The 27,037-nt window shown below is 46.0% G+C and overlaps 4 protein-coding genes across 11 annotated transcripts in view; 2 read left to right on the top strand and 2 right to left on the bottom strand.

Moving 5' to 3' along the window:
* The window catches only part of Fak (protein tyrosine kinase 2 Fak), a 44,996-nt gene extending 24,299 nt beyond the window's left edge, over positions 1-20,697 (top strand). For 2 of the 4 annotated variants that reach the window (XM_076815906.1, XM_076815907.1), the window contains exons 2-23: positions 302-900; positions 10,325-10,470; positions 10,563-10,738; positions 11,481-11,612; positions 11,683-11,832; positions 11,907-12,095; positions 12,182-12,262; positions 12,350-12,572; positions 12,886-12,921; positions 13,038-13,175; positions 13,267-13,449; positions 13,526-13,742; positions 13,808-14,203; positions 14,281-14,360; positions 14,560-16,403; positions 17,002-17,145; positions 17,216-17,365; positions 17,440-17,539; positions 17,598-17,829; positions 17,901-18,192; positions 18,285-18,630; positions 18,722-20,697. In XM_076815906.1, coding sequence (XP_076672021.1) covers positions 818-900; positions 10,325-10,470; positions 10,563-10,738; positions 11,481-11,612; positions 11,683-11,832; positions 11,907-12,095; positions 12,182-12,262; positions 12,350-12,572; positions 12,886-12,921; positions 13,038-13,175; positions 13,267-13,449; positions 13,526-13,742; positions 13,808-14,203; positions 14,281-14,360; positions 14,560-16,403; positions 17,002-17,145; positions 17,216-17,365; positions 17,440-17,539; positions 17,598-17,829; positions 17,901-18,192; positions 18,285-18,608 — 5,316 coding nt within the window. In that variant the 5' untranslated portion in view covers positions 302-817 and the 3' untranslated portion in view covers positions 18,609-18,630; positions 18,722-20,697. Of the gene's footprint in view, positions 1-301; positions 901-4,454; positions 4,992-10,324; positions 10,471-10,562; positions 10,739-11,480; positions 11,613-11,682; positions 11,833-11,906; positions 12,096-12,181; positions 12,263-12,349; positions 12,573-12,885; positions 12,922-13,037; positions 13,176-13,266; positions 13,450-13,525; positions 13,743-13,807; positions 14,204-14,280; positions 14,361-14,559; positions 16,404-17,001; positions 17,146-17,215; positions 17,366-17,439; positions 17,540-17,597; positions 17,830-17,900; positions 18,193-18,284; positions 18,631-18,721 lie in introns of those variants that run through there. The other 2 variants (XM_076815905.1, XM_076815908.1) reach the window with 2 other exon arrangements.
* On the bottom strand, positions 20,357-22,598 carry LOC143371081 (sister chromatid cohesion protein DCC1). Of its 2 annotated transcripts, none has more exons than XM_076815944.1 (8): positions 22,419-22,598; positions 22,172-22,348; positions 21,916-22,107; positions 21,650-21,849; positions 21,352-21,568; positions 21,167-21,276; positions 20,910-21,093; positions 20,357-20,823 (listed from the first exon to the last, which is right to left on the bottom strand). In XM_076815944.1, exons 1-8 carry the CDS (start codon positions 22,436-22,438, stop codon positions 20,718-20,720), a joined length of 1,206 nt encoding a protein of 401 aa, XP_076672059.1. In that variant the 5' UTR covers positions 22,439-22,598; the 3' UTR covers positions 20,357-20,717. The 2 variants fall into 2 exon arrangements, with proteins under 2 accessions (XP_076672059.1, XP_076672058.1); XM_076815943.1 differs by having other exon boundaries at positions 21,650-21,842; positions 21,909-22,107; positions 22,419-22,594.
* Positions 22,599-23,214: 616 nt separating this feature from the next.
* Eloc (transcription elongation factor elongin C) lies at positions 23,215-25,036 on the top strand. Of its 4 annotated transcripts, none has more exons than XM_076815955.1 (5): positions 23,215-23,352; positions 23,502-23,614; positions 23,816-23,884; positions 24,058-24,251; positions 24,338-25,036. In XM_076815955.1, exons 2-5 carry the CDS (start codon positions 23,582-23,584, stop codon positions 24,477-24,479), a joined length of 438 nt encoding a protein of 145 aa, XP_076672070.1. In that variant the 5' UTR covers positions 23,215-23,352; positions 23,502-23,581; the 3' UTR covers positions 24,480-25,036. The 4 variants fall into 4 exon arrangements, with proteins under 4 accessions (XP_076672070.1, XP_076672072.1, XP_076672073.1 ...); XM_076815956.1 differs by having other exon boundaries at positions 23,225-23,352; positions 23,553-23,614; XM_076815957.1 differs by lacking the exon at positions 23,816-23,884.
* On the bottom strand, positions 24,326-26,317 carry Blos2 (biogenesis of lysosome-related organelles complex 1 subunit 2). The gene has a single exon (XM_076815953.1). It carries the CDS (start codon positions 26,118-26,120, stop codon positions 25,620-25,622), a length of 501 nt encoding a protein of 166 aa, XP_076672068.1. The 5' UTR covers positions 26,121-26,317; the 3' UTR covers positions 24,326-25,619.
* Positions 26,318-27,037: the final 720 nt, after the last annotated feature.

The raw sequence follows: 27,037 nt of genomic DNA, 5'->3' as shown, positions 1-27,037 counted from the left end.
GCGTCTTCCCGCCACGCTCAGCGATAAGGAACAGTAACTCGAGCTTCGCCTTTGAGAAAGTGTTGCAAACCCCGCTGCGCCAGTACCGATACTTGCTTCGACTACTGACTGAGTTAGCAACACTTTTCCAATGGGAAACTCGTGAGAAATACCTCGGGCAATAATACCTGCGAAAGTCCAGTTTGCAAGAGTTTCAAGGGTCTTGTTAGGCACACTTTTACCGCGGGTGTTGGTGAAAAGAGCTTTGGAAATAATTATCCGAGGTATGGATAACTGTTTTGAAGCCGCGGCTATTCTTCAGGTTCGCCGAGCAATAGGGGGAGCCGATCGATCAATAGAGAGGCGAATAGTCGAAATTGTGTGACAAAGCCGCGCACTCGACGGTCCTCGAAGCTCGTGGCTCGTTAATCGACGCGAAGGCACGACAGGGTTCACGGCTTGCACCTGTCCGTTGCGTATTTTCCGGCAACGTATCGATTCGGAAGTGGCGATGCAGCGGATGCACCGAAGAGGGATGAAGCATCGCCGGTGAACGAGGAAGAAGCATCGAGATCCCACTGAATCCCGCGGACTGCTAAATCCTACGAGCACCGACAGCGGAAGGAAGGCAACGGGGTTTGCTTCGAAGAGCACGGTTCTCTCTCCCTCGGACGTGGATTGGACCCGATGCTATAGCGAGACCTCCCGCTGCATTCGTTCGCCAACCCTTACACGAACGTCCCGTCCGCCGAGTGCCGCGTTACGTGCGCCGATGAGAACAGTGACTAGTAGTGGGTGGTGATCAGTGGCCCACCGTTTCGAATGAAGCGGTTTTAGGATGATGGTGGAGCGTGTCGAGGACCATCTCTTCATGTATCGACGTCCCGTTTACCGGGTCTTCCAGTACCTCGAAACCACCGAGTAAGTATAGAAATGTATAACCAAGTATACCGGCGAAGCGAAGCGCTCTGCGCTCTCCGCGATCGTTCCAACCTGTTTCCCCATGCGGCCAGCAGAATCGTGCAAACAGAGAGGCACGCGGCCAGGTGAAATCGCGTCTCCCCGGGCATCGAATCGGGACGAATCGAATCGAATCAGCATAATGGCGCGCGAGTCGAGGGCTTTTGAAAAGTTTGCCCCGGAGCTGCGGAGGGGTGGTGGCTCCGGCTCGTCTCTCTGCTAAGGAACGCCGGGTATCCAGCTGTTAGGATCCTCAGAGCCGCGGAACAGGCGTTTAAACAAAGGGGTTGCCTCTCGTTTGAAGAGCAGCCAATGGCAATTTGCGTGCATAAAGCCTTTGGAAGTCCCTTCCAATTCGTGAATGGAGGAGCGCCGCGAGGCTCGAGCGAAGGGCAGGAGGGAGAAGGGCAAGGCGGTCTCGCGCGGAAACAGCTTCTTTTTCGTGGCTGTTACGTCGATGCCAACGGGGTAACCATGGCGAAATTGCCATCATCGAGCACGGGCTCTCGGGTCTCTCGGTAACCGTTGCTAATTGGCGCCATTAACCGAGCTTCAATACCGCTCCAGCGGCAGCAGCTCGGCTCGTTAGAGTTCCCAACTTTCCGATTCATCAGCGGGGGATCGCATTATCCGCGTGTCCAGGCTTGCGACAAAAGAACCTAGGAGCGGTTTTATCGCTGTCTCCCGTAGCAAGATAACGAATAGGAAGATTCGAATTATCGACGATAAAGTTTTGTCCGGCGCATTCTGAGTGTTCCCGTTTAGAGTTCCCTATTTCACGTGTATTCACATACGCGTGTAGTAAACGTATCTGAACTTCAATCCGTGTAATTTTTCATACACGGATACCCGTGTATTTCTATTACACGTGTGCACTGAAATTTAAATTGGTTTGTCACGATTAATTTTGCGATTGCTTAGCCAAATACTTACATACCTCCATCGCAACTGTTGAAATTGCATTTAAATTTATTTTTCTTGAAATTTCTATAAAAATAATTAAGTATTCTTATCGTAATTTAAAAAAAAAAAATTATAAAATGCAAAACGCGTAGAAGCCCAGTAAATGACCGCATAGTTTTAATAAGAATTGTACTTATTAATGTTTGCTTAATTCGCGTAACTAAAAATATAGGATATTAAAAGTGCAACTACACTCCATTTAAATTTATAATTGACATTTCTTTGCCTAATGGTCATTCAATGGTATGCGGTCAATTACTGGATGGTTTACCAACTAAGCAATCGCAAAGTTAATCGCGATGAACTAATTTAAATACACGTGCACACGTATAATAGAAATATGTACCTACACGTGTATTAAGAATACTGACTTTTAATTCCTTGATAAACGTTACACGGGACAAGAGTACACGTGTATTTAAATACACGTGAAAAGCCACGACCTCCAGTTCCCACCGATCAAGAAGCAACGGTGGTCGTTGATTTCGCTGGTTTTTCTCCCCCGTACAGTGGTATCGTCGCTGAAATTGCGCCGGAAAATTCGCTCCCGTGCGGAGAAGCCGCCCGCTGCCTGGCAAATGAGAAAAGTTCCGGCCGGCATTCCGGCCAGACCGTGGCCAAGAACTTTCCGAAGACGTCCACCGTGGCATTCGCGAGTGGCACGGTGGTTTCAGTTAGTTTCCAACACCCTTCCATCGCGTTTCCACCGCGAAAACTACTTAAACACCGATCTCCAACATAAAACGATTCCTTCGCCCGGCCCCTGCTCGTCGGGATTCTTTCAGGGAGAAAATTAAAACGGCACGGATCTCCTTTGTCTTCGAGTGCACTCTGAAGCCCACAGCGATACCGGCGCGGCGAGGGCCTCTCGCTGGATACATTTTATTCCAGCTTTGTCAAACGGCCGTTGTCGATCGAACGGTGGACGGAATTTCTCCGCTGAGGAAGCAGCATTGCTGGAGGAGAGTTGGAAAATCGAGTGGCCGAGGGCTTTACGCGCGGTCGAGGTTCAACGAGCTTTTAAGCCCCGAGAGTCGTAATTTTAGAAGCTAGAAGGGCCAGCGTCGTTCATGCGTCTGGCCTGGCAGAAACCTAGAAACTACCGACTATCTTCGCGGTAGAGAAAGTCGATCTTCGGTTTCATAGCTCGAGCCGGATGGCCCCCGATGAACCCTTAAATTAATTGCACGTCCTCGCGCGGGTCGCCGTGCTTCGGGAACGCGTGTCGTCGCCGAGATTGCGTTCTTCGGAACGGGAAGTCGCAGACGAAATTGGCCACGGGAGCCAGCCCCGCTCTCCACCGCCCGAGTGCTCGATAAATCTCCAATTTGCAGGATCTACACGGCTCATCCTGGAATCGCTGCGAAACGCGCGGCGAAGTTAGTAGCTTTCTGATTCGATAGAGGTGAAATGGACAGAGATTCCGATCAACGTCCATATAGATCGCAGGCCACGTTTCCGTGGCAAGTGAACTTTAGTTTCGAGGACTCTTTTTTCATAAGTTGCGAAACACGCGCGAGTGGAGGCTCGTGGAAATATCCGTGGTCGTAAAGTTCGATTTATATCGAAGGCTCGAATGCATCGCCGATGATATACTCGACGCTCCGTCTATTGTTAACATTCTATCCTTCGTCTAAATGCCATTAGACACAGCCAGCCGTGGACAACCTTTCACGCGGCTCGCTCGATCTCGCGCCGCCGAGACTCGACGGACTTGTATTTTCCGCCAGCATTGTCGGCGATGCTTTATATTCGTTGCGAACACCCTGGCACGTAGGCTTCCGCGTTTCCATCTTGCCACGGACACCGTTGATGCGCGTACCGGTGTACTGCGCGCCCTTCCAACTTACATTCTACCTAACTCGGGCCATTTGCGAGAAAGAAATGGAATCTCGCGGGGGTAGCGTTTCTTCTTTGCACTCCGCTTTGTCCGAGCTCGGCGCGAGATTCTGCGGCGTTTCGATCCGTACCTGGAGCTCTGCCATTCGAGTCCACGGATCTGCAAGTGGTAGGTAGCTGTACGTGGTCCGTTCCAATAACGACCGAGGCGTTTCGCGAATGAAATATCTCTCGGTCAGCCGTCTCCAGGCAGTCTGTCCCAGCGGCAGGGAACGCCCGAGCACCCCGGTCATTTGCGACGTAGGAATTACGCTAGCCACGCGATTTTTCACCGTCGTCCCACGCGTGCAAGCTACCAGCGGCAGAGGAGAGTGAGAGGTGATAACGGCAGGTTGTCCGTTCGAAGCGTCGATCAGTTACAGCTCGACGACGAGGAGGCACGCACGCGTGTCTCGTCGACGAGGGCAAGGCAGCGACGTCGGCCAGGTCGAGTCTAGCGCGTTCCCGAGTGATCCGCGGCGGGGAAACAACGAGACGGGGCGAGTTCTCATCACCGACGGTCGACCGGGATCAGGAGACGTCGAGGAAGCTGGGGCGAAATTAAAATCACTCCGCGGTAGTTACTCCTCGACGTCCCTCGAGTCCGGGGTTACATTGCGAAGACGCGGTGTCGCCAAACGCGATTCAGTTTCGTAAGACGAGATCCATGCGACCGTTTCGCTAGCTCGAGGGTTCGATCGCACCCGATCGAGCGGGAGTCGAGTTACGAGGAAACGCAGAAACATCCGACACGGAGAGCCGGCGACTATGACGAAGCCTGTGTCGGTAAATCGATCCAGCGATCGGCCGAAGGATCTCCTAGCCGCTATTCCTTCCTCGAGAACGCTATTCGCATCGATGACGCGCTGAGTGGTACCGTCGAGCAACGGACATTCTGCTCCCTCGACACCCCCTCTTTTCCTCTCTCCGTTGATGAACTCTGCGAGATCCTGAGAGACAATGCTGGAGCTGGTGGAGCGCAAGGCAAGTGGGATCTCGTGGCCAAGCTGCCGCGGCCAGAATCTCGATTCCTTCGGCAAGGATCCCAAGAGGATCCTGTTCCACAGGCGGGACAAGGGCTACCCCCGGGAGAAGCGATGGAGGCGGGAGAACGGCGGCTTGCTCTGCTCCCTGGGGCAGCTGGGATGCAACGACTCCTACAGCCCCGACACCCTGGGCACGTGGAAGTTCCACAAGGTGTCCCGCGCCAGGTAAAGGAAGAGGCGTCTCCGTTCTCCGCGGGAGGAGAAGAGCCTTGCGTCATCGGAGTCCCACTTGTCCCGTGCCTCGCTCGGTTACGCAATTAAGATTCCTCCAGGTGGAAGGCCCCCGTAAATCCTCGCCTGGCTTCCGCGATAGCAAGCCCCGGCAGACCGATCCACCGGCCGAGGGCCATTTATTTGTGTCCGTGCCCGCGTTTTTCCGCGACAACGTGTTTCTTCGCGCTGCTCGTTAAGAGCCGCTCGAGGACCTCGTTATTCCTGTGACGATGCAAAAGCGCAATAGAGAAAGTAATAGTGAAAGGTAAAGTGTGCGTGGGCGACAGTTGCAGGTGCGTAGTGGTTCTGCTTCGCGCCGACGGGTCAGGGCCGGAGAGCACGTATCCTCTGTCTCTCTCTCTCTCTCTGCTCCCTCTTTTTAATATCAACTACCCTTCGCACGCTGGAGGCTCGTACGAGCCCTATCCCTCGTCCCCGGTCCCGATTAATGCTCGGAACGCCGCAGGAAACTGAAGAGCCGGGCAACCGATGCGCGTGGCGATGAAATCGGTACGGGAGCTCGCGTTGTCCGCGCACTCGAGTAATCGATAACCACGGCGGAATCAACACGCGTTCCTGGTGTTGCTACGAGTCTTGCAGAGGGGCTCGGTGGCTCCTCTGCTCGAGGAACAGGCGTGGAAGACACTTGGAGCGAATGGCGCTTTATCAGTCGTTCTCGCGTTATCGCGTTTCAGCTGGGAAGGTAAGGAGGCGTGAGGAGTCTGAAATCGATTTATTGAATATTATTGGAAGGTGCGCGGTAGTTTTTCAAAGCTTCATCGGGGTATACGTAATGGTACTTTTCTCTACGCCGCTAGCCACCGATTACCTCATTCTCAGCGTGTCGACGTCCTTCCTTTGGTGAACCGTACGCCACCGAGCGTAATTTATACGCGGCCAGCCGCTTTAATGGCATCGAAGCCACCTCCCGATATTCCGCTATAAACAAATAAGTTCTGACCGGCGTTCGCGTTTTGTAATTACAGCGGCAAAAGCCGTTAATACGTCGCGCGCAATTGAATTAATTCGAGCGATCCAGCGAGCCGCGGAAAAGCCCCGGCAAATGAATATTCGTCGCGTGACCGAGCTTGACCGAGCCCGACCGCGATCACCCGACCATTACCGCGATTTTCCACGAAAGGATTCCTCCTGGACGCTGCGATCCGACCGCTCGCGATTCAGCATTTAACAATTATGCTCGTTACGCGAACCTCGCGGAGCCGGTGGGACAATGAGCGTCGCTCCGAACTGAGAGCCATCAGCTGCGGACGTTTGCGCCGATAATCGCGTCGCGGACCGGTGAACCGTTGCGTAAAAAGCTTCTTGGTTTAAAAAACACGTGATCTAATCGTCGTTGACATACCACTGTAGAGGAGACCGGGGCTGGTAGACCAGTTGTTCAGTGTTTGATTTTTAATAAATTATGTGGACGAAATATCATTAAACCGGTTAGTATATTTGATAGGGTATACTTTTAGCTATCTGATTAAATTATTAAAGTTGACGCAATGTGACAACAATTAAGGTATGGTGATGTTTTGTGATGATCGAGGTTGGTAGATTTTCAGTATGGGGTAGGTTGACTATAGGTACAATCAGTTAAAAAAATGCGATTAGCAATTTATGTAGTGGTAATACAATCACGCAATGTCACAAGAATTGTTTCATTATAAAATATTAATTATCTTTCCTTCATATTTTAATAATAAACTGGAAAAATTTTCAACTTAAACATCAATTATAATGTATTTATATCATAGTGAAATTTAAAGGCAAACTGAAAATCACTTTCTGAATAACAAAATAACAATTTAAACCTTGTTAAGTTTATTAGTCAACCAGCCCCGACCGATCATTTTGACTTCAATAATCTTTATAACCTTCAATTATTTATGTACAAACAAAAATTGAATGTCAATAGATCGTCTACTAAACGAACTTTATAATAGTCCCTTGATATTTATTTTATTGTAACTATGTAGAGCGTGAAAACAAAATCTTGAAGAAAGAATATTTACTTACGTAAGGTGAATGTCCCAATTTCTACTCATTTCCGAGGTAACTCGTCATAAAGAAGGTGTAAAAAATTTGTTTGTGATCAAAATTTGCGGAGTAATTGATTAATTCTTTAGTAATAAATCAACCAATTGAAAAACTATTTAAGAAAGATATTTCAAGATGTTTAACTATTAGTGATTTGTAATTAAATACATAATGCTCTAAATGTCCGTATTTCTGCTCATGAAAAATAGCGATGTATGTATTGCCCTAAGCTCGTGCAACATTCGCGTAAATGCTTAAATAATTTAGAATTATTCTGTTGCAACTATAGTACAAACGTAACGCGGATAATAATAAGCAAAATACGAAATGAGCAGAAATTGGGACATTCACCTTACAAGGAGAGTACACCATGTGGTAGACATCGATTTTGATGAGCCTTGGCACGATGGATCTATGTCGAAAATAAGTAAATAGGTGTCCGAGCGTTTCTGCCAATGAGCCTTAATAATAGAGATATTTACATGGAAATTATTAAAAAATTTCATAGTGGCCGTGGGATTTTAATGGTTAAAAATCCCACACTACCCTGGCGCCCTCGGGGGATTCCCCTCTGAAGGAGTCGGGGTGTCTTTTGAAAATTACCTCAAGTTAAAAAAGAAAAGTTATAAAATAAAGTAATTTATAAAAAAAATTTATAAACTTTTTTTTAACGTGGAAACATCTTCAAAGGAACTCCGACGCCTCCAGAAGGGAATCTCCCGCGGGCGCGAGGGTAGCGTGGGATTTCTATCCACTAAAACCCCACGGCCACTATGAAATTTTTAATAATTTCCTTGTAAATATCTCTATTATTAAGACCCAACGGCAGAAACGCTCGGACACTAATTCACTTATTTTCAACACAGCTCCATCGTGCCAAGGCTCATCAAAATCGGTGTCTATCACATGGTGCCCTCCCCTTGTTAGTCAATTTTTCGCGAGGTCGGGCATAAATGCGCGGCATAGTAGAAGTGACTTCTTTCTACAGTAAATCGTTCGGTTGTAGAGCATATCCCGGTGCAAAGTTATTAACAATTATCCAACCTACCCCTTGGTACAACCAGCTCCGGTCTCCGCTACCTACTTTCCACTCGGCAAGACAGTGTACAGTTTCGCTGGCAGCAAGAAAAGTGGTCGGCCGTGCTAGATGGACCACTGTTCTAATCAACTTAGCTATTCAGCCCACCAAGAGCGCTCTCGAGCCTAATCCCCCAAATTGCCGCGCGCCGACCTCCTCGGCTTCTCGAATTCACGAGACTTGCTCCCACGAGTATCGACTAAATGTTGCACGGAGTAATCTTGGGCAGAGCCAGCGAGATCGCCCTGGTTTCCAGGCCCGCGAGTCGGCGAGTAGCTCGTGGCTCGCAGCGTAAACGCTTCGTCCCTGACCGACGGCATTCCTTAGCCGGACGACGCTCGTAATACACATTTGCATTAATAGCCGCGATGCAAACACACTTGCTGGAACGGCTCGACGGCGTTTTCGAGCGTCGCCCTTTTCACGGAAGCAGAGCCGCCGTCGCGACGGCAACTTCTCCAGCGGCGTGTGTGCACAGGGAAACTTTACAAGCGCGGCGGATCGCCTCTGGGAGCAGGCCTGGTTTGCACAAGTTAACCGAATCGACGCGAGAGTCAACAAACAGACGCAGCGACGAGGTGGTAGGGAAATCTAGACGCTGTACGAGCTTGCACCGAAAGAGTTGTCCATTTCCAACTGTTTTCGACCGCGCGTGCAAACGCCACGGATAAAGCGCCCCCGGGCGTGCAGCGCGGGCCACTTACGATTTTAAATAGCGCCATTAAGTCCAAAGCGATCCTTCCAGCCGGCGCGGCGTTAACTCCAAGCGGGCCTCCCAATAGATTCATAACTGGGATTGAATGACGGCGATTTCGCACGAAGGACGCGCATCGCCGTTGGCTCGCGGAACGGAAACGGCCTCTGTGGCTTCGCGGAGCCCTGCAGCGGAGGCCGAAGCTCTCCCCGGTTTCGGAAAGATACGCGTGGAATCCGTTTCGGGGCTGCCGTGAATGCGTCTCGCTCCCAGATACGCCAGGCCCAGAATGAACCGGTAACCAGATGCAACACGCGTGTGCAAATGTGTCAGAAGGGTGCGTGGGAAAGGGGTGATTATGAACACGGCGGCCATGAATGGGGCCGCGGTTGCCAGCAGACACGTGCACCCTTTTCAAAAAGACCTTCCATCGTTCACGCTACACGAAATCTCTATTGCGCATACCACCGCGCCGGGGCCGAGCCTATCCGCGCGATATCGCGTTTGCTCGCGTAGGATTTAAAGGAGAGGGTTGACACGTTTCCACGCCCGTCTCTTTTATGCCCGAAGAGGAGGAATTTGATGAAAACAGCGACCACTGAACTCGACGCGCGACTCCGACAGGCCTACCGTTCGCTTTCATTGTTCCGATATCAACGCGTTCCCCCAACGGCAAGTCTAAATCGAAGACAAACGGATGAGGCGTTTTATTAGGTCATCGAGCGTGACGTCGTCAACGTCGAACCTTCGTGGAGGAAAGTATGTACGCCGCGGCGGTCCCCGCTTGGGAGCTCGCGATTCAGTGAGCATCGACTCGCGAATGGTATCCAGCGATTTTAATCCGACCGATAAGAGCTGAAGTCGAATACTTGATGTATTCGCAAGGCTCGACGCGCGTCGCCCTCGCGAATGTGCCGCTTCTCGCGCTCCGCTTTAGTAACGTGTAAAAATACCGAGAACCGATTAATCAGCCGCGGAGAACGCATGGGAACGGCCGATCGACGAGGAATCTTGCTGGCTCTACGACGCGGCGATCGGTGCTCGCGGAAAAATTGCGACGGCTGTTCTGGAGGACGACCGCAGTTGGTCGGAAAGCGGAGGGACGGGGGGTTTAATGAAAAAGCCCGAGAGTTCCGCGTTGCTTGTACCGCATTACTTAGGCTCGCTAAGAGGAGCTCTAGCCCCCGCCCTGGCGCGGAGCGTTGCCACTGCGCCAAGCTTCTTTGCGCCCCGCGCATTATCCCCGCGCGCCGGTCCACGGCGAAATTCCATCGGCGGAGGAAGGTTCCCGAAGAAATCCTTTCCTCTATGGGCCCCGGTGAATAATTAATCCTCCCTCCAAGCTTCCATGTTAGTTGGAGCGGCGCGAGCCGAGGTTTTATGAGATAATGCATAATTGACGTGCTCGTTGCCGCGTCGTCCACTGAGCCGGCTCCTTCCATCGTTCTCTTTCTTTCTTTTCCATGGCAGCCATGAGGGGATGAGCACTGGCGTTGGAGATGGAGGCGGAGGAGGCGTCGGCGGAGTGCAGGGCAGCGGGGGCGGGAGGAACACACCGCCCCATGGATCGCCCACCCCCATGGACAAGGCCACTTTGAAGGTCCATCTGCCTAACGGTAACTTTCCGCCGGAATCGCCGGTGATACGCTGCGCGAAACGATTCTGGATCTGTTCTCGTTCCGCGGTGCTAAACGGGACGGAGTTTCAGGTGGTTTCAACGTCGTCAAATTCGGCGACGCGATCGACGTCAGAGGTATCATCTCTCTGGTGACTAGTCGACTCGCGGCAGGCACCAGGAACTATCGCAACCTATACGCCATGAGGCTGCATCACCCTGGATCGGGGGAGAGCTACTGGTTGCACCAGGACACCACCATGTACCAGGTACTTTGGACCGTCGCGCTTGGCACGTCTCTATGGCAGGGTTCGAAAGAGTTCTGGAACTTTTCAATAGGTTCTACTTGAAACATGGGCCGTGGAATAATTTTGAAAAATTTTCATTATCATATTCGATGAATAGTACTACAACAATAATAAATAATTATTACAGTTAATTTGATATTCTGAATGTGTTGTTTATTTGTAATATTTGTCTACGTAGATAATTTCTACGCGGATATTATAGAATTGTAGTGTATTTTGGTTCATGTAAGTTAGAAAGAAAATGTTATTTAGGTATTATTCTTGACAATTTCTCTTTTCTGTTCAGCTGTACCTCTTATAAAACCATTAATTACTTATGTTATGATTTTCACACCTTTTATTAAATAAACACGAAGAATATGATATTATATTGTTAAGTAAAACAAGTACCTAACAGTTTAGTACTTTTCTTTATCTTATGAAATCTTTTTTAATAAATGTTCTAATATAACTGCTTCCATGGAAACTTTTATTATGTAGGTTCTAAAATATCTGTTCCATGAGAACACTTTTTAAAGAAGTTCCTAAGAAGTTCCCATTGTTTTCAATAAAAATTCCAGAGGAACAGATATTTTCTTAAACGAAACACGTAAGTTCTCACAGAATTTTTTTTAAACACCAGAGTTCCAGAACTCTTCCGATCCCTGGTCTACGGTATTGTACGTTACGAACGGTCGATTCGTCAAGCTGATCTGTTTGCCAGGTTCAAGAGAAGTACGAGAAGAAGCACCCGCACTGCGAGTGGAGGTACGAGCTGAGGGTGCGCTACCTGCCTCAGAATCTCAACGACTTGTACGAAAAGGATAAAGTGACGTTCTATTACTACTACGACCAGGTAGCCTTAGCATCTATGTAGAATTGCCGTTTAAGTGCCAGTGGAGGAGTTTCAACGGACGTTGTCGTAGGTCCGGAACGATTACCTGTGCGCGAACCACGCGGCCCTCGACCAGGACGTGGCGGTGCAACTGTGCTGCCTAGAGATCCGCTACTTCTTCAAAGACATGCCTCAGATCGCCCTCGATAAGAAGAGCAATCTCGAGTACCTCGAGAGAGAGGTAAAGGGAGTACGTCGCGCGGCGATCGCGTCTTTTTACCTTCGCGGTGGTAAAAAACCGCCTACTGTTCGCAGGTCGGTCTGCACAAGTTCTTGCCGCGGTCGGTGCTGAATGGAATGAAGCCAAAGGCATTGCGCAAGCTAATACAGCAGCATTTTAAGAAGGTAGCCGCATTGTCGGAGCTCGAGTGCATGTTCAAGTTCTTCGACCTATTGAGGGCGCACTACAGATTCGACCAAGAGAGGTTTATATGCGCTTTGGGGGTGAGTCGGTTTAACTGCATTCCTCCTACCCCGTAACGCGGGCCAGACTGCTCAACGATCTGCATTCTACTTCGTTTCGCTTGCAGTCGAGCTGGTCTATACCCGTGGAGCTAGTCATCGGGCCGGATTTAGGGATATCCTGCATGGCCCACAGGGGTGGAACGGTGGTAGGTGTTTCACCGTTACCTGTACGCTAATTTTACTATCAGCGAGTGTGTGCAATGAAGCTTCTTGACTTCTGTGTATCCCCGTAGCCGACGCGAATGGCAGAGTTCTCCCAGATACAGTCCATTCAGACGCTCGTGTCGGACTGCAAGGAGCACGCCAAAGCGTGCATCAAATTAAGGGTGGCTGGGGCGGTGGAAACGCTTAGCATAACCTGCTCGAGCCTGGACCAAGCGGAGAGTCTGGCGGATTTGATCGACGGCTACTGCAGGCTGGTCACCGGAAGCAACACCTCGCTGTGGAACAGAAAAGGTAGGCTTCCAGCCTAAACGAAATCTTCCATAAAATGTAGCATGCTCCAAGGAAGAACATAATTACTTCAACTTGATATCGATATCTTCACCCTCTTAGCGTTTGCCATTACGATGCCGAGAATCTTGATACTGGCGTGATAATTTACCTTAGTTTTTGTAATTACGTAAGCTCGATAGTCGAAGATATAGAAACGTCGCGTATCGATAATACACGTGTGCCGTGTACATAATTATCTCGCACGACTTTCCCCTCCCTTTACGTTAAAAGATGATGATACTAATTGTAAGTTACAATCGTTTACACTTGCAAGCTGCATCGTGGAAAAACTATCCCTGCCCATGCAAAGGTTTGTAGTTTTTTGGATGACCCCGTAGTTGAACAGTTTTCTAGTCTAGCGTACTGCATGAGAGACACGTTGCGTTGATTTGCGGTGGTTAATCCCTGTCTATGGTTTTGGAATAGACGCGCATCCACCCAAGTTGCCGTACAGGCAAGACGGCTCCAACAGTCCGGAGAAGAATGTGAGCAAAACGGGAACGATTCTGTCCGAGGACTACGCGGAGATCGTGGACGAGGAGGGGGATTACTCGACGCCAGCCAGTAAGTGACAATCGAACTAGCTGTAATTACAATTGTACGTGTATCGAGCGAAGGAGGAAAGTCAAACGAGCCGTCCTATCGACAATTCCAGCTCGCGATTACGAGATAGTCCGGAACCAAGTGGAGCTGGGCGAGATCATCGGGGAGGGCCAGTTCGGTAATGTACATAAGGGTTCCTACAAGGGAAGAGACAACCAGATCACAGCCGTCGCGGTGAAAACCTGTAAAGTCGACGCGGACCTCGCGACTTCCGAGAAATTCCTCGAAGAAGCCTGTAAGGAAGCTCATGATCCGATTAACAGAACGAAAGCTCCGGGTGACCCGTGACCGATACGTCTGTGAGATTTCAGACATAATGCAACAGTTCGAGCACCCCCACATCATCCGATTGATCGGCGTGTGCTCGGAAGCGCCTATATGGCTGGTGATGGAGCTGGCCAGGCTAGGAGAGATGCGTGCCTATCTGCAGTCGAACAAGCACCGCCTGGATCTCGCCACGCTTCTGCTTTACACGTTCCAGTTGAGCACTGCCTTGTCGTACCTCGAGAGCAAAAAATTCGTGCACAGGTATTCGATCGAGGATGATGTAAGAGGGCAAGGTCCGGCAACCATAGTTTAATAACTGTTCGCAGAGACATCGCCGCGAGGAACGTGCTGGTCTCCGCGCACAATTGCGTAAAGCTGGCAGACTTTGGCCTGAGCAGATGGGTGGAGGATCAGAGCTACTACACCGCGAGCAAGTGCAAGTTGCCGATCAAGTGGATGGCCCCGGAGAGCATCAACTTCAGGCGCTTCACCACGTCCTCCGACGTCTGGATGTTCGGCGTGTGCATGTGGGAGATCCTGATGCTGGGCGTGAAGCCGTTCCAAGGTGTGAAGAACAACGAGGTGATCCGCAAGCTGGAGAACGGCGAAAGACTGGCGCTACCTAATCACTGCCCCCCGCGATTGTACTCGTTGATGTCGCAGTGCTGGAGCTACGAGCCCAGCAAGCGGCCGACCTTCAAGGAAATCAGAGAAACCCTGCAGTAAGTGTGCGTCCGGCGCGTCACGCTCGAGGCTCGATTCACCTTAAATGACCACATGTTGCGCGACGATGTTTCAGTGAGATTCTCTTGGAAGAAAAACACCAGCAGCAGGAGACGATGAAACGCGAAAACAGGAGAGTGCAGGCCATGTCTTGGGGTACGTAAGAAGGACGATCGGCTGTACAGGGTGTCTCGAAATACGCGGTACGAACCGAAAGGTAGGTGGTGGTGTTCCGCGGGAGAGATAAGCGGGCGATGTAGGGCAGAACGCTCGGGTTGGAACGAGTATTTCGGGGCTACCCTGTACATTGGAGATGTTTCACGGAGCACGGAGCAGATAATGTCTCGTCATTTAGGCGCAGACGACGTACCGCCGCCGAAACCATCCAGGCAACCGCAAAACACGACGGATCAATCTCAGCTAACCGCCGCGGCGCCAGTTTCGACGTACATTGTGGCGCAAAGCCCCGAAGTTCTCGCGCAACTTCTCAAGGACAATCAAACTAGGGGGGTATGTCCCTCCGTCTACACCACACCCGCCTCCCCGTTCAACACCTTGGCGGTGCAGTTCCAAGACGAAGATCAAGTCTTGACCACCGCCCTGGTCTCCGACCTACCATTCTTCGATCCAGCCATCTCGGAGCCATCCGCCTCTCACGACACCCAATCGGGCGACTCCACCCTATCCGACACAAACCTGGACTCCCTCGACTCCTCCGACGTCCCTCTCATGTCCAGCCTCAACATCTCAGAGACGACACAAGCCCAATCACCCGCTGCCAACAGAAAGCAGCAGAAGGTTAAAGAGATGCAAAATTTGTACGCGGTCAGCTCGAAGGTGGTCGGTAGCATAACCGGGGATCTGTACTCGCCCGTGCAAAAGTTCTCGGTGGCCAGCGACGCGCCCGTGACCACCGCCTGCGGCGAGATCTACGGTCCGGTTGCCAATTTCACGCAGAGTTCCGCTATCGTCGGCAATCTCAGCCAGAGCCCGAGCGTGGGCGGCAACTTCGGCGAGAATCCCGGTAACTTCGGGCCCGGAAGTTTGAACAGCGGTGTCGTAGGGCCCAACGGTCAGTCTCAGTCCCCCAGTTTCGTTCAGTTCCCCCCTGCGAGCGCGAGTCAGGCGTTAGGCGTTGTCCAGGCCAGCGTGAGTCAGAGCTCCGCTTGCGGACAGAATCCAGCCTCCGGTGGCGCGTATCCTCGTATAGCCGCTGTCAGCTCGGCCAACGTGGCCATTCCCACCTCTAACGCGGAATGCTTGTACGGGCCGGTTCTCAAGTTCCGGGCGCAGAATATACAGTGCCAGAACGCGATCGACCTGAAGCCCGTGAACGCGTCGGTCGCGTCCTCCGTTCAAACCGCCAGGAGCAATCTGGCGCACGTGTCCACCTCGGGGCAGAATCTCTCGTCTCAGCCGATGATGCACGCTCAAAATTACCAGCATCAGCAACAGATTTACTCGAACATCAGTCACCCCATTTCGCAACCGGTCTACCTGTCGCAGTCGCAGCACGCGCAAAACATCCAGAGGCAGAGTGCCGTTCATCAACCAGTCTCTTACATCTCGACGCAACACACGAGTCAGCAGTGCCAGGCGAGCGGCGCCAACCCGATTTACACGGGCCACGCCACCTCCGTTACGGTCGTGCAAGCCCAGAAGGTCCTGGTCCCCTCGTACGTGCAACAAATGCAGGCTGGAGTCGCGAGTCACGTACCCATCTCTCAAGCGGCGACCGTGAATCAGCAATTGCCCTTCGGGATACCGCACAGCCACCCCGTTCAGGCACATTTCGCAGTGTCAGGTGGCGCGGCTCAACCGACCGCTGGCGCTGGCCAGCAGCACGTGCACTCCGGTGCGCCGAGCTTCGTCGTCGGCCAGCAATCGAGCTCCATTGCCGCCACGCAACATAGCCAACCGTCCCAGTGTAACGTAGCGAATCTTGTGACGAGCACGTCCAATGCAACGCAATACCTGGCCCAGCCGGCGCTCGTCTGCCAGCCGGGCATCGTCAAGCCCTGCGCGCCCCAGGTGGCCAGCGGTGTCGCGAAAATCACCACGTTCGTTGCGCAAAAGCAAGACGAGCAGCTGACCAGCTCCACGGACGGTACGCTTTCCGGATCTCTGATATCCTCCGCTGTCAGTGACAGCACCATGTCATCGAGCAGCTCGATGACAGAGGAGGCACAGCAAGACCAGGTTTGCCAATGCCTCCTAGGAATGACAAAACGCATCCTCTTATCTGCAACAAGCATATTATGTTTTCATTTACGGCTCGAGACACTTTGCGGCACACCCCAACCCCCCCGTCTATACCTTTGTTGCAAACCGGATGTATATATACGGATATATGTACGTACCATACATATATGCTTTTGGTATATGCAGATGCGCTCAATATTGCTCGACCGCGAGTTCACACGACACACGCGGGCCTTTTCTCCTCCTTCCGTTACACGACTAGATCTACGATGTTTTTTTTTCCTCTTCCTTTTCTTCCGTTACGATTGAAGATTATTTTACTTTGCAGTTTTGGTAGGCTAATTCCTTTTGCATGAAGAATGGACATGACGAATAATAATAATAATTATTTATCACAGTAACAAGCTGAGCTGCATGGTAACGAGTATGATTGCACTGCCCTCAATTCTGAAATTGGTTTTTGCATCGAGAATTATGCATCTCTTTAATTTTACTGTGTACATACGTTTATCTAAGAGTATTCGAACAATGAAATACCGTACGACAATGGCGAGATCGATCGAGCAAGTACTTAGGTTGAATTCTCTCGTTTCAGAGAACTGCACAGTCGCAACTGTTCGACAGTATTACGGAGAACTTCACCAGCGGTGTCGACGACGAGCAAAAGTTATTAGAACAGCGACTGTTGGAGCAGCAACGTCAGTCGGAAGAGGATAGTCGTTGGTTGGCGAGGGAAGAGGTAAGATTAATGATCCCGTGACTCATTCCATTCACGGGAACCGTCACCAACTTACTGTTTGCATATTTAGAAACGTTTATCTATCGCCACGAGTGGAGACGAAAGTGCCAGTCCCCCGGTTCCTCGTTCAGTCACACAGTCGCCGAATCATGAGCAGCACAGCGCTAACACTGGCTCCCTAGGCTCCGACAAGGGTACAGAGAAAGTGATTGTGGTAAAGGTATTGCGTTCAGTAGCGACGTTGCTGTTCAGAAATTACGATCCAGATGACAAACGCTATTTTTTACTTTATAGAAAATGGAGCCCACACCTACCGCGGACCTGGATAGGACTAACGACAAAGTCTACGACTGTACGACCAGCGTGGTTCGTGCGGTCATGTCACTTTCCCAAGGTACGGATATTCCACTTTGTCGTAGTACCCTTTTATCTCAACGAATCTGTAATCACAGGCGTACAGCAGAGCAAGGCCGAGCAATACTTGGAGTTGGTGCGCAAGGTAGGCATCGAATTGAGAGCACTACTCTCGTCCGTGGACGCTCTGATGGACATACTGCCCATATCTGCTCATCGAGAAGTGGAAATGGCGCATAAGGTTCTCAGTAAAGACATGGCGGAACTCGTGACCGCTATGAAACAGGCCCAGAAGTACAGCGCAACTACTTTGGACGCGGAGTATCGAAAGTAAATGCTTTGTAATGCATGGCAGTGAAGGAAGAAACGGATGAAGGTATTAAGGGAGTGTACGTTTTCAGAGGGATGCTGTCAGCTGCTCATATCTTGGCAATGGACGCTAAGAATCTTTTAGATGTAATCGACTCGATACGCATTCGTTATCCCTACGTGGATAGCCAGATTTGCCAAAAGCAGAATGACGTTGGCGCCTCTCAGGAATCTACGGCAGAGAGCCGTATTCGTTCCAGCCAGTCCGGAGAACAGTTCTTGAGGAGAAGTCAGTCGACTGAACGTCAAGGCACAACGTTCAGACAGAGCCAAAGCGGTGATCTTTTGCACAGAATGGGCCAATCGGTCGATCGTTCTTTACAGGTAGATTCCAGCTTCAATAACCGTTCGTCGCGTGATTAATCACTTCACCAAAGGCCAGTGTTATAAACTTAAGAATCTTTTATTTCCTTCAGGGCAGTCAAACTGACGTCAGTACCGGCTCTAGTCTCGAAAGAAGGCATCATATCGTAACCAACAGTCTCGAACGGAACTCGACAACGCGGAGACAAATGGCGACGAACAGCTTAGAAAGAAAGAGACCATCGTTGTCGTGCAATATCAGCCCCATGAATAATTCGATGAATTTGCCGCCGATGGTGCCGGTTACCTGTAATTTAGTCCAAACTGTGGGGCCTGTCATTCATCCGAGTCAGACAGTCACGACAGGTATTAGTCAGCAGTCGGTGTTCGCGACTAACAATAAAACGGCAAACGAAACTGTGACGAGTGATAGCTAACAACGAGGTGCCTTGCATTAAGGTGAGTTTTCGTATCCACTTACTTTCGTCCCCTATGCAGATACGTACTTATTCTCATCGATCGCACCTTACGCCCATTTCGTGTATTTCAGGGAGACTTCGAAGAAATATTAACTTCTATGTACATAAACGACATCGTACAAGTTACCCGTCTACGTCTCGCGCATAACTTCAGCAGCAGGAGATTTAGTATTTACGCTTTATAGCTCTTTTTAACAGTTAATTATACGGACCTTGTCTAAACGTACTTATAGATAGGACAGTATTCGTTAGATGTAGCGGTAGATGAATTATCATTAAGAGTAAGTCACAGCTATGACTTGCTATAAAGAAATCACTCCAAAGCTTTAGAATTACTGTTAATTTGTTATTGTATGACAACCGCGTATACAGGATGATGCGATAGGCACCGTCGAGAATCATTCTCATTGTAGATACGCAGCATCTACGGCACAATGCATTTCAGTTTCCTAGTAACAGTCTTTTAAGTTTGTTGAAAACTATCCGAAAAGAACGAGCCACTGCTACAGTGTTGTAACGTATACGATTTATTAATCTCAGAGATCGTTTTATTGCATCCTCCTGTAGGTAGTTGAATAATTCTATATATATTATATTTATAAATATATATATATATATATATATTATATATACATTTAAAGAAATAGTTCGAGCGGTAATATTTCGCGGAAATTTAATTTCGTATAGGATACAGTCTTACAGTGTTGCTTTTACGGATCCATAATTTAATAGTCTATTTCCTGCTACGGGGAGTGATTACGATGTAAAAAACAACCAATGGGACTGAAAGTTATTTCTATTATGTAATTATTTAGCAATTCATACCGATTTGTGAAATTTATACAGAATGTTTTATAAAGAAAACAAAAAGCGAATCATTCTTCAACGGCAAGTCAGTTCCTACGAAATATTTATAGAGAAATTTCATCTTCGCATAAGAATAGTATTGACAACTTGTCAACGCAAACCGCTTGCGAGCGCAATGCATTTACGAAGCTATCAAATATTCCATAGATGTAAAGTATTCCATTTTCATAGAATTAGTTACTTCTCATGTTCCTGGGACTGTTTACTTTCATGCCAGCTTATGCACTGTCATTTTACAGCATTGAGAATTTCGTAAGGAATCATGTGCCAAGGCCTGCGTGCTTGCGTACTCCAAATAGATTTTCCTATGAAGAAATGTGTACTATAACGTGTTAATGAATCGCCATCCCAGGAATCTGTAATTTATATCGTCGGACGCTGCTACAGTGTGGAGAGCAAAAGATACTTTCTTCTTTATTACATTAAGTGTATATAAAAAGAAATATTCTAAATTTCATTTCTCGTGAATTACTCCGTGGAAAATTTATATCTTGCAATTAATTGGGGAGGTAAATTTCGTTAAAATATCTAGGGAATATTCAATTTCAATTTATGGTATATTAATATGTATATTCCGTCACTTGGATATCACCACAGTTGTTATATAAAATGTAACTTTCGTTCGTTTCGTTGACATTTATATACATGTGATTATTGCAACTATGTCATGACGAATATCATATGTGATGCTATAATTAAAGTAAGAAACTTTTAGAACAAATTTACTGTGCGCGAAATTTTATGCAACTGAAAATTCAAGAAGCCTGCATATCGTCTCGCGGCATATTTTAATTAATCGACCGATTTATTAGATCGGGAAAATATTTGGGGGACTTGAACTAAAGAACCAATACGAAATAGCTTCCTTTATTTTAATCTCACAGCTAAAATTGTTCTACAATCATACAAGACTTCGTAATTTATGACGAAATGACAGTATGAGCCATTGGTAACTGTCAGCACAGGTAGTTGATCTTTAAGCTACAATCACTATTCTTTAAGAAAGAATAAGTATCGAAGCGACCGCAGTTTACCATGATCGACGGTGTCATCGATTAGACGGTGAATGATAAAATTAAACACAGTGCGTAATAATATTTCAAAGATATTTATAAAATTGTGTAAATGTAACTATGTATCATGATCGCAAGCGAAATAAACAACGCGAATGATTTCAGTACGACGAGCAATTTCAATCAACTATTTACCGTGCTTTGAGCTGTAATATTTAATGCCATTAATCACCGAGGATCTGGCGTATTTAGTTAGGAGGGCATTTACGTTCATATTCTTTGTTGCTAAATTTCTGAAAAGGCGAAAAAAGTTATACAACCAGAAAGAAAGGTATGTATCTATATACACTTTAGAGAAGACAAATGTTTTTTTACTTACAATACGTAAGGAGTTATTTCTTGTACTGCCCACTTATTTTTTGCTTTGAAGAGTTCATTAAATCTCTCATCAATATTTTTTGGCAAATTTGCTTCTGGAAAAGATACTACTTCCTTTTTCAATGTTGAACCGTTCCATGTAATGAGAGCTATACCACTTAAATATTCTTCTTTTGGTATCATTTCTATATTATAAATAGAAACATCGTTGCGTATAAATTTTGTTTATAGGTCTGCCGCGAGAGAATCTTATCTTACTTTCTGGAGTACCGATATTCCATGATTCCATAAATTGTTTATGTTCAGTCACAGGTGAAGCAGCAAGAAGAACTTTTGCCAAACTTTTACAGCATTTCTCTTCGTGGTATCTGCAATATTATGCTTTGTTGCAATAATGCAAACTTAAAAAAAGTTCATTGCATATTCAGGAGAAACTAAGATACCTGTACAAAGGTGATCCATTTTCCTTAGATTTATCACTCACTTCTGTGTATTTCGCGAATAAAATGTCAAAAACTGCTGTTGGAAGAAATTCTTTTATGGATTCGAGAGTATCTTCTTTATTTACCTCGTCCAGTTCCCAACAGTTTTCGTCAAACAGATCCAACATTAACGTTAAACTTTGAATTTCAGATTCAAATGATATGAGACGGAAATAACCTTCGGATCAAAAGTTAAACAATTAATAATAACTACTACCAAACAGACAACACGTAACAAATTCAACAAGCATAGTAATACCATCAATATTAACTATCGAATAATTCTTTAATGCTTGGTTCAGTTCATCTTCGCTGGCTTGTATTTCACTTCGCAATCTACGCCAATTATACAAATGTTCCCGAGCTATCATCGATTCGTATTCTTGGCCTTTGAAAGATGTGGGTTCCAACACGTCAAGTAATTTTTCCAACTTAGGTATACACTCTTTTACCTGAACAGTTTCACAAATTTGTGAGACTTACAAAACAAATACATGATACTTATATGATTCCTATACCTCATAGTACGTATGAAAAACTCCCAAGATATTACGAGCTTTTATTACTCTATCATCTGCATCTGTACTTGTCTGCCCAATTAAATTCAAATTTGGAACTAATAAACAGGAATTTGATGTTCCTGCTTCTTTAACATCGTATGTTCTGTTTTTTGTGCACAACACCACAGAATCATGCTCATTACCCTGAAACATTAAACTGAAACACTATAGGTAATAACAATTTATTGCGAGACCATTACCAAGTCTAAGCAGATATGTACCTATCTCCTTTATTAATTGTTGCGAGCAATTGTTCATCAAGTTCTAATAACTTTGTATGCTTGTTCTCGATACATTCTGGTACAGAATATAAAAGTTGAGTCATGTTCCTTAAATCAGATTCTTTGATAATAGCTAACTCCAAAGTCTCTCGCACCTCGCCTAACATTGGTGAATGGCTGTAATAGTTGAGAATGAATATATTAATAAACCATTCTTCTGCTTTTATGTATTATCTTTCATATTCACCCAGTATCTATTGTTTCCATCGTATTAATACTTTTTAGTCATTCACTGGAATGATGATGTTTCACGTCTAAAGTCTGCAAATCTATGCATATTCCAGTTGATCCCAGTTTACCGGCATTGGTAAAGTTTGGTTACATAGCGATGTACTTACGAGAATTGCCCTTGTGAGCATGCAACTCAGAGGTGTTTAGGCTTAAACTCACACGTGTCACACATTTGTACGTAATACGAGGAGGATCTTGTCGTCGACTTAGTCGACGAGCTCGGGGCTGTTTCTGTAACGCTACTGGCACTCCATCACTAACTGCCTTTCTGAACAGTACGAACCGATATCGGAAATAAACTCCAAAGTTTAACGTGCAAATAGTTTACCTGTATTTTATTTTAATTTAAAACACCCGCACTCCGACGAGCAGAACAGTCAGCACTCCACGGGCACCAACCCGCGTTCGCATCCAAAAATCCCCGCTAAAATACGTAACACTCCGAAACTTTATCGTTCTTACCAAAGAGAAGGTATACTAACGGGCGACACTCCGAGCGGTATCTTTGAAGTTCTTCGTTGGCTTGTTCCTTTAAATTGGTTGTATTACTATCGCCTCTTATTAATCCCTCCTCTTTCCGACTACCGAATGGTCATTTAAATTGGTTGTGCATTTCGTCTCTCTCTAAAACTGGTTTCTTCGTCAGAGTCTCGCCTCTTAATATACATTCTCTTTGGTTCTTACACTTTATAAAGATTTCAAAGAAACGCTAATCGATATATCGATAGGGTATCGATAATACGTATCGGTGGTCGGCATCAGTTTCGATTCATCGAGAACAGGACAACGACGTTAGCAGTAGCCATATTAACCTCGATTACGCTTTTTGGGAAACTTTGCTGTGATCGAAGAAGAGTTTTGTATTTTCTAGAAATATCCTTTCATCGAAGGTGCGTACAGTTTATTGCTCTGAGATATCGTATTACCGTAAATATGGCGTTGGATTTTTCTTGCCTCGAGGGCTTATAACCGTGGACAGAAACTTTACATTTAATGCCCCTTTGTTTTCCTTTAAACGTACATATGATTATATTTTTAGAGGGCAACATACAGGACACTCCGTTCATAAACTGCTTCTTATTCTTTCTAGAAGCACCACAGATCCAATAAAACAAAAACATGTCAGACGATGTGAAGATGCAATCCAAAGAGGTACGCTTCTGCTTTGAAATATTACGCATGCCTAACTTTCGCATGACAAATGGGTATGTGAAATGTACTTAAAAAGAGAAATACACGCTGTTACGATTGGGCTGCTATTGTGACTGAAATTTCATTGATTCCTCTAATTGGAAAGCAGGAAAATTGTGGTAAACTATTTGTTAATTAATGCTAATTTTTCTTTGGATCAAGCCCAATGAGGAAGAAAATCTCGATAAAGCGGAAGAAGAAGAAGGCGATTCGTCTATTGACCTGCATGCGGTACCTATTTCTGCAAATTAAAGTTTTGCTGCTAAATGATCTTTTTTTTTATTATTTATCCTGTCTTTTGTTACTAACAATATTTTATGTTGTGTGGTAGTTGGAACTACAGATATCATATTGTAACTATGTACCTAACGTAGCAAAGTGTAAATAATGGGCTAATCTTTTAGCAAGCAAGTGGACCCATTTACGGAGGTTGCGAAGGACCGAATGCAATGTATGTAAAACTGGTGAGCAGTGACGGACACGAGTTTATTGTGAAGCGCGACCATGCTTTAACTAGTGGAACTATAAAGGCTATGTTAAGTGGTCCCGGACAGTTTGCGGAAAACGAAGCAAATGAAGTTAACTTCCGTGAAATTCCGTAAGTTCTCCCCCATCTCTCTTAATGAAGATGCTTATGCATTTGCACTGTGTATACATAAATATAAACGTACGTTTTGGTTACAGCTCTCATGTATTACAAAAGGTTTGTATGTATTTTACATACAAAGTACGTTATACGAATAGCAGCACAGAAATACCAGAATTTCCTATCGCGCCCGAAATTGCGCTAGAACTATTGATGGCTGGAAATTTCTTAGACTGTTAGGCGCAGCAAATTCTCCGACTAATTAGCAATAATCCAGTTTTGAATTCAAACGAAATTTTTTTTTCTTGTTACTTTCACTTCGGCGATTCATCGATATACTGCGGCTTATCTCCGAAAAAATATTGCGCTTTGTGTTTTTCTGTTTGGACCCGTATAGTTGCGATTTTAACGAGTCGTCGAAGTTAACTGCATTGTAAAGCGCGTGGCTAAATCTCAAAACTCACGATCTGTAATCTGTATCAATAATGTACATTAAACGCAAACATTATATCAACTTTTACTAACAAGTATCTCAAAACTTGCGCGCATATGAAAAATAAATTGTACTGGATTACATTTATCGCATATTTCAGTGACAAAATAAACTATTGTATAAAGAAAAGAATCTGTATGAGGGAGTAGTGAATTGATATAATGTTATATATATATATACACTTATGCCTGATCCAACAATTTCATGAATTGTTTTGCAATTATGGAAGATAGTTTATACTATGTATAATCGATATGACATCTAACATATTAATACACTGTTGTAATTATACTATTTCATTATATTTAAGGCTATTTATTTTCAACTTATGTTAGCATCATAAATTACTTCCTGTATATTATTTCTTTAAAAAATTCCAGAATAATATCATATATTTTTCAAGATGGAAGCGAGAACATGTAGATTACTAAGTAGAATACAATACACTTAGAAAATAGGTTAATTACAAAATTGAAATGTACTATGTGATATATTATAAGGTAACACGTAACACATCAGTCTTTTACAAGAGTTTTATAAGAAATGTGTGCGCGTGTGACTGTACACTAATATAATTAATTGTAAGAATGCAAGTCAAGTGCTATTATTTCTTACCTCTGTCCGCTCTTAATAACTTAACACGTGATTACAAATACAGCTTTATTAAATCTCGTAATTCAGCAACAGAAATAATAATGTTTCAATTACACATCTTTATTTTACATATAAATAACTTTAATCTCTATCTATGTACACAATGAAATAAATCCATTTACCATAAAACTTTGTTGTTAATCTTAACTCACCCTGTGTGCAAGGCATATACTCTTATCGTTACAATAGTTGCATACTTCTGCTTAGAACAGATTACACCCAGTATCACAGATTCATTTGTTCTTTGAATCTTTCTCGATATCTTTAAACTTTGCTTCCAATCGCTTGGAGTACGACGCTAATTTATATGCAGCCTGCTCCAGTTTAGTCACACTGTCGTCGATCTCGTTGATGTTATCCAAGATAGGTTGCAGCTTCGTGTACTTCTCGTTTAAAGAATCCAACGATTGAGCTACGTTGGATGATATTGTTTTCAATTCGGTATACTTTGCAATGGTCTCTTTGTTTAGGCGTTCCAGCAACCGGTAGTCAGCATGAGTGGCGGTAAGTTCTTCCTGCAAATATTCTCCAGTCTTCTGAAACATTGTATTGGCTAAACGACTGAGGTTCGGGTCATGAGGATCCAATGCTTCGAAGCTACTTGTACTCGTTGAAAGCGTAGTTCCACGTTTCGGTGACCCACATCTTGAATTGTGCTCTGTCAAAGAACTTTCCACACCTTGAGCCGCTTCCGTTTGCCCGTCATCCTTTATTGAATCTTTAACCGACGTCATATCTATGGGAGCACTCGTTCCTTAAAAACAGTGGAAACCGTTTCGACTTGCCCCAGGATATTTATCTATAGAAATTATGTCTCGAAAAAATGAACCATTGTGTACAATGTCAATTCTCCGTGCTTGCTTGTCAAACCGCTGTAAGTGCCAAATTAGACGTGACACTTATGAACTGAAGTAGAAACGATTTATTCAGTTTCTTGCTTTTCATTTAAGGGGGTAGACACGTCACGTGACCTGGCCGATTCGGCAGGTCGGTATTACAGCATTTTTTTCTGCACAGAAATGGTAATACCGATAGATCGACGATTACCCGGTGAACGCGAGGGAGCTGTTTGCTATTTCTGTATTCTATTCTGAATAAGGAAAGAAATTCTCAGCTGTTTCGTTATACTTATAAAAATTTAAACGGAAAGTCGGCTGGTACTGTAAACGTAGAAAATTCATTGTACATTTTAATTCTAAGTGAAAAGGGAAAATAGATGAGGGAATGTCCCCAGAAAATGAAACTTGTTAGGTTAGACATTTTTTTACTAGCAAAGCACCGAAACAGAACATGAAATACACTTATTACACGTCCTCTGCAGAAAGCAGTTATCAACAAACATTATATATACAAAATTGTATTGAATGTTGAATTGGGCTAGTGAAAATGCGCAGACTGGATGCGCGTGATTATTATGTGGTCGGCTCCTCGAAGTGACAGAAAATATAACCTAAATGTATGCTATATGACAACAAATGTTTAGTGGCTATTTCAGCTTCAAAGGCATCGCCTTAAAGTTGCAAATAAGAGGCGCAGGCCTTTCAAGAGGCGTTCGAAAATTCTGCGTCTCTTCGTTAAACATTCACTGTCTCGAAACATCTGCGCCACTTCTCGCTCTTTGATTTGCTCTCCGGAGACGTTACTTTGTGTC

The sequence above is a fragment of the Andrena cerasifolii genome, chromosome 7, assembly GCF_050908995.1.
Source record: "Andrena cerasifolii isolate SP2316 chromosome 7, iyAndCera1_principal, whole genome shotgun sequence".
In the NCBI taxonomy this organism is placed as follows: Eukaryota; Metazoa; Arthropoda; class Insecta; order Hymenoptera; family Andrenidae; genus Andrena; species Andrena cerasifolii.
The sequence above is the reverse complement of the archived record's forward strand: the minus strand, read 5'-3'. Positions and strand labels throughout refer to the sequence as shown.

Bases quoted from the DNA above. Each gene is read 5' to 3' on its own strand.
- LOC143371081 (XM_076815944.1), bottom strand. From the start codon at position 22,438: ATGGAAACAATAGATACTGG. The intron at 22,108-22,171 runs GTACATATCTGC...ATAGTGTTTCAG, and splicing joins ACAATTAATAAAGGAGATAG to TTTAATGTTTCAGGGTAATG. The intron at 21,569-21,649 runs GTATTACTATGC...TTTGATCCGAAG, and splicing joins TTCGATAGTTAATATTGATG to GTTATTTCCGTCTCATATCA.
- Eloc (XM_076815955.1), top strand. From the start codon at position 23,582: ATGTCAGACGATGTGAAGATGCAATCCAAAGAG. The intron at 23,615-23,815 runs GTACGCTTCTGC...CTTTGGATCAAG, and splicing joins TGAAGATGCAATCCAAAGAG to CCCAATGAGGAAGAAAATCT. The intron at 23,885-24,057 runs GTACCTATTTCT...CTAATCTTTTAG, and splicing joins CGTCTATTGACCTGCATGCG to CAAGCAAGTGGACCCATTTA.
- Blos2 (XM_076815953.1), bottom strand. From the start codon at position 26,120: ATGACGTCGGTTAAAGATTCAATAAAGGATGACGGGCAAACGGAAGCG.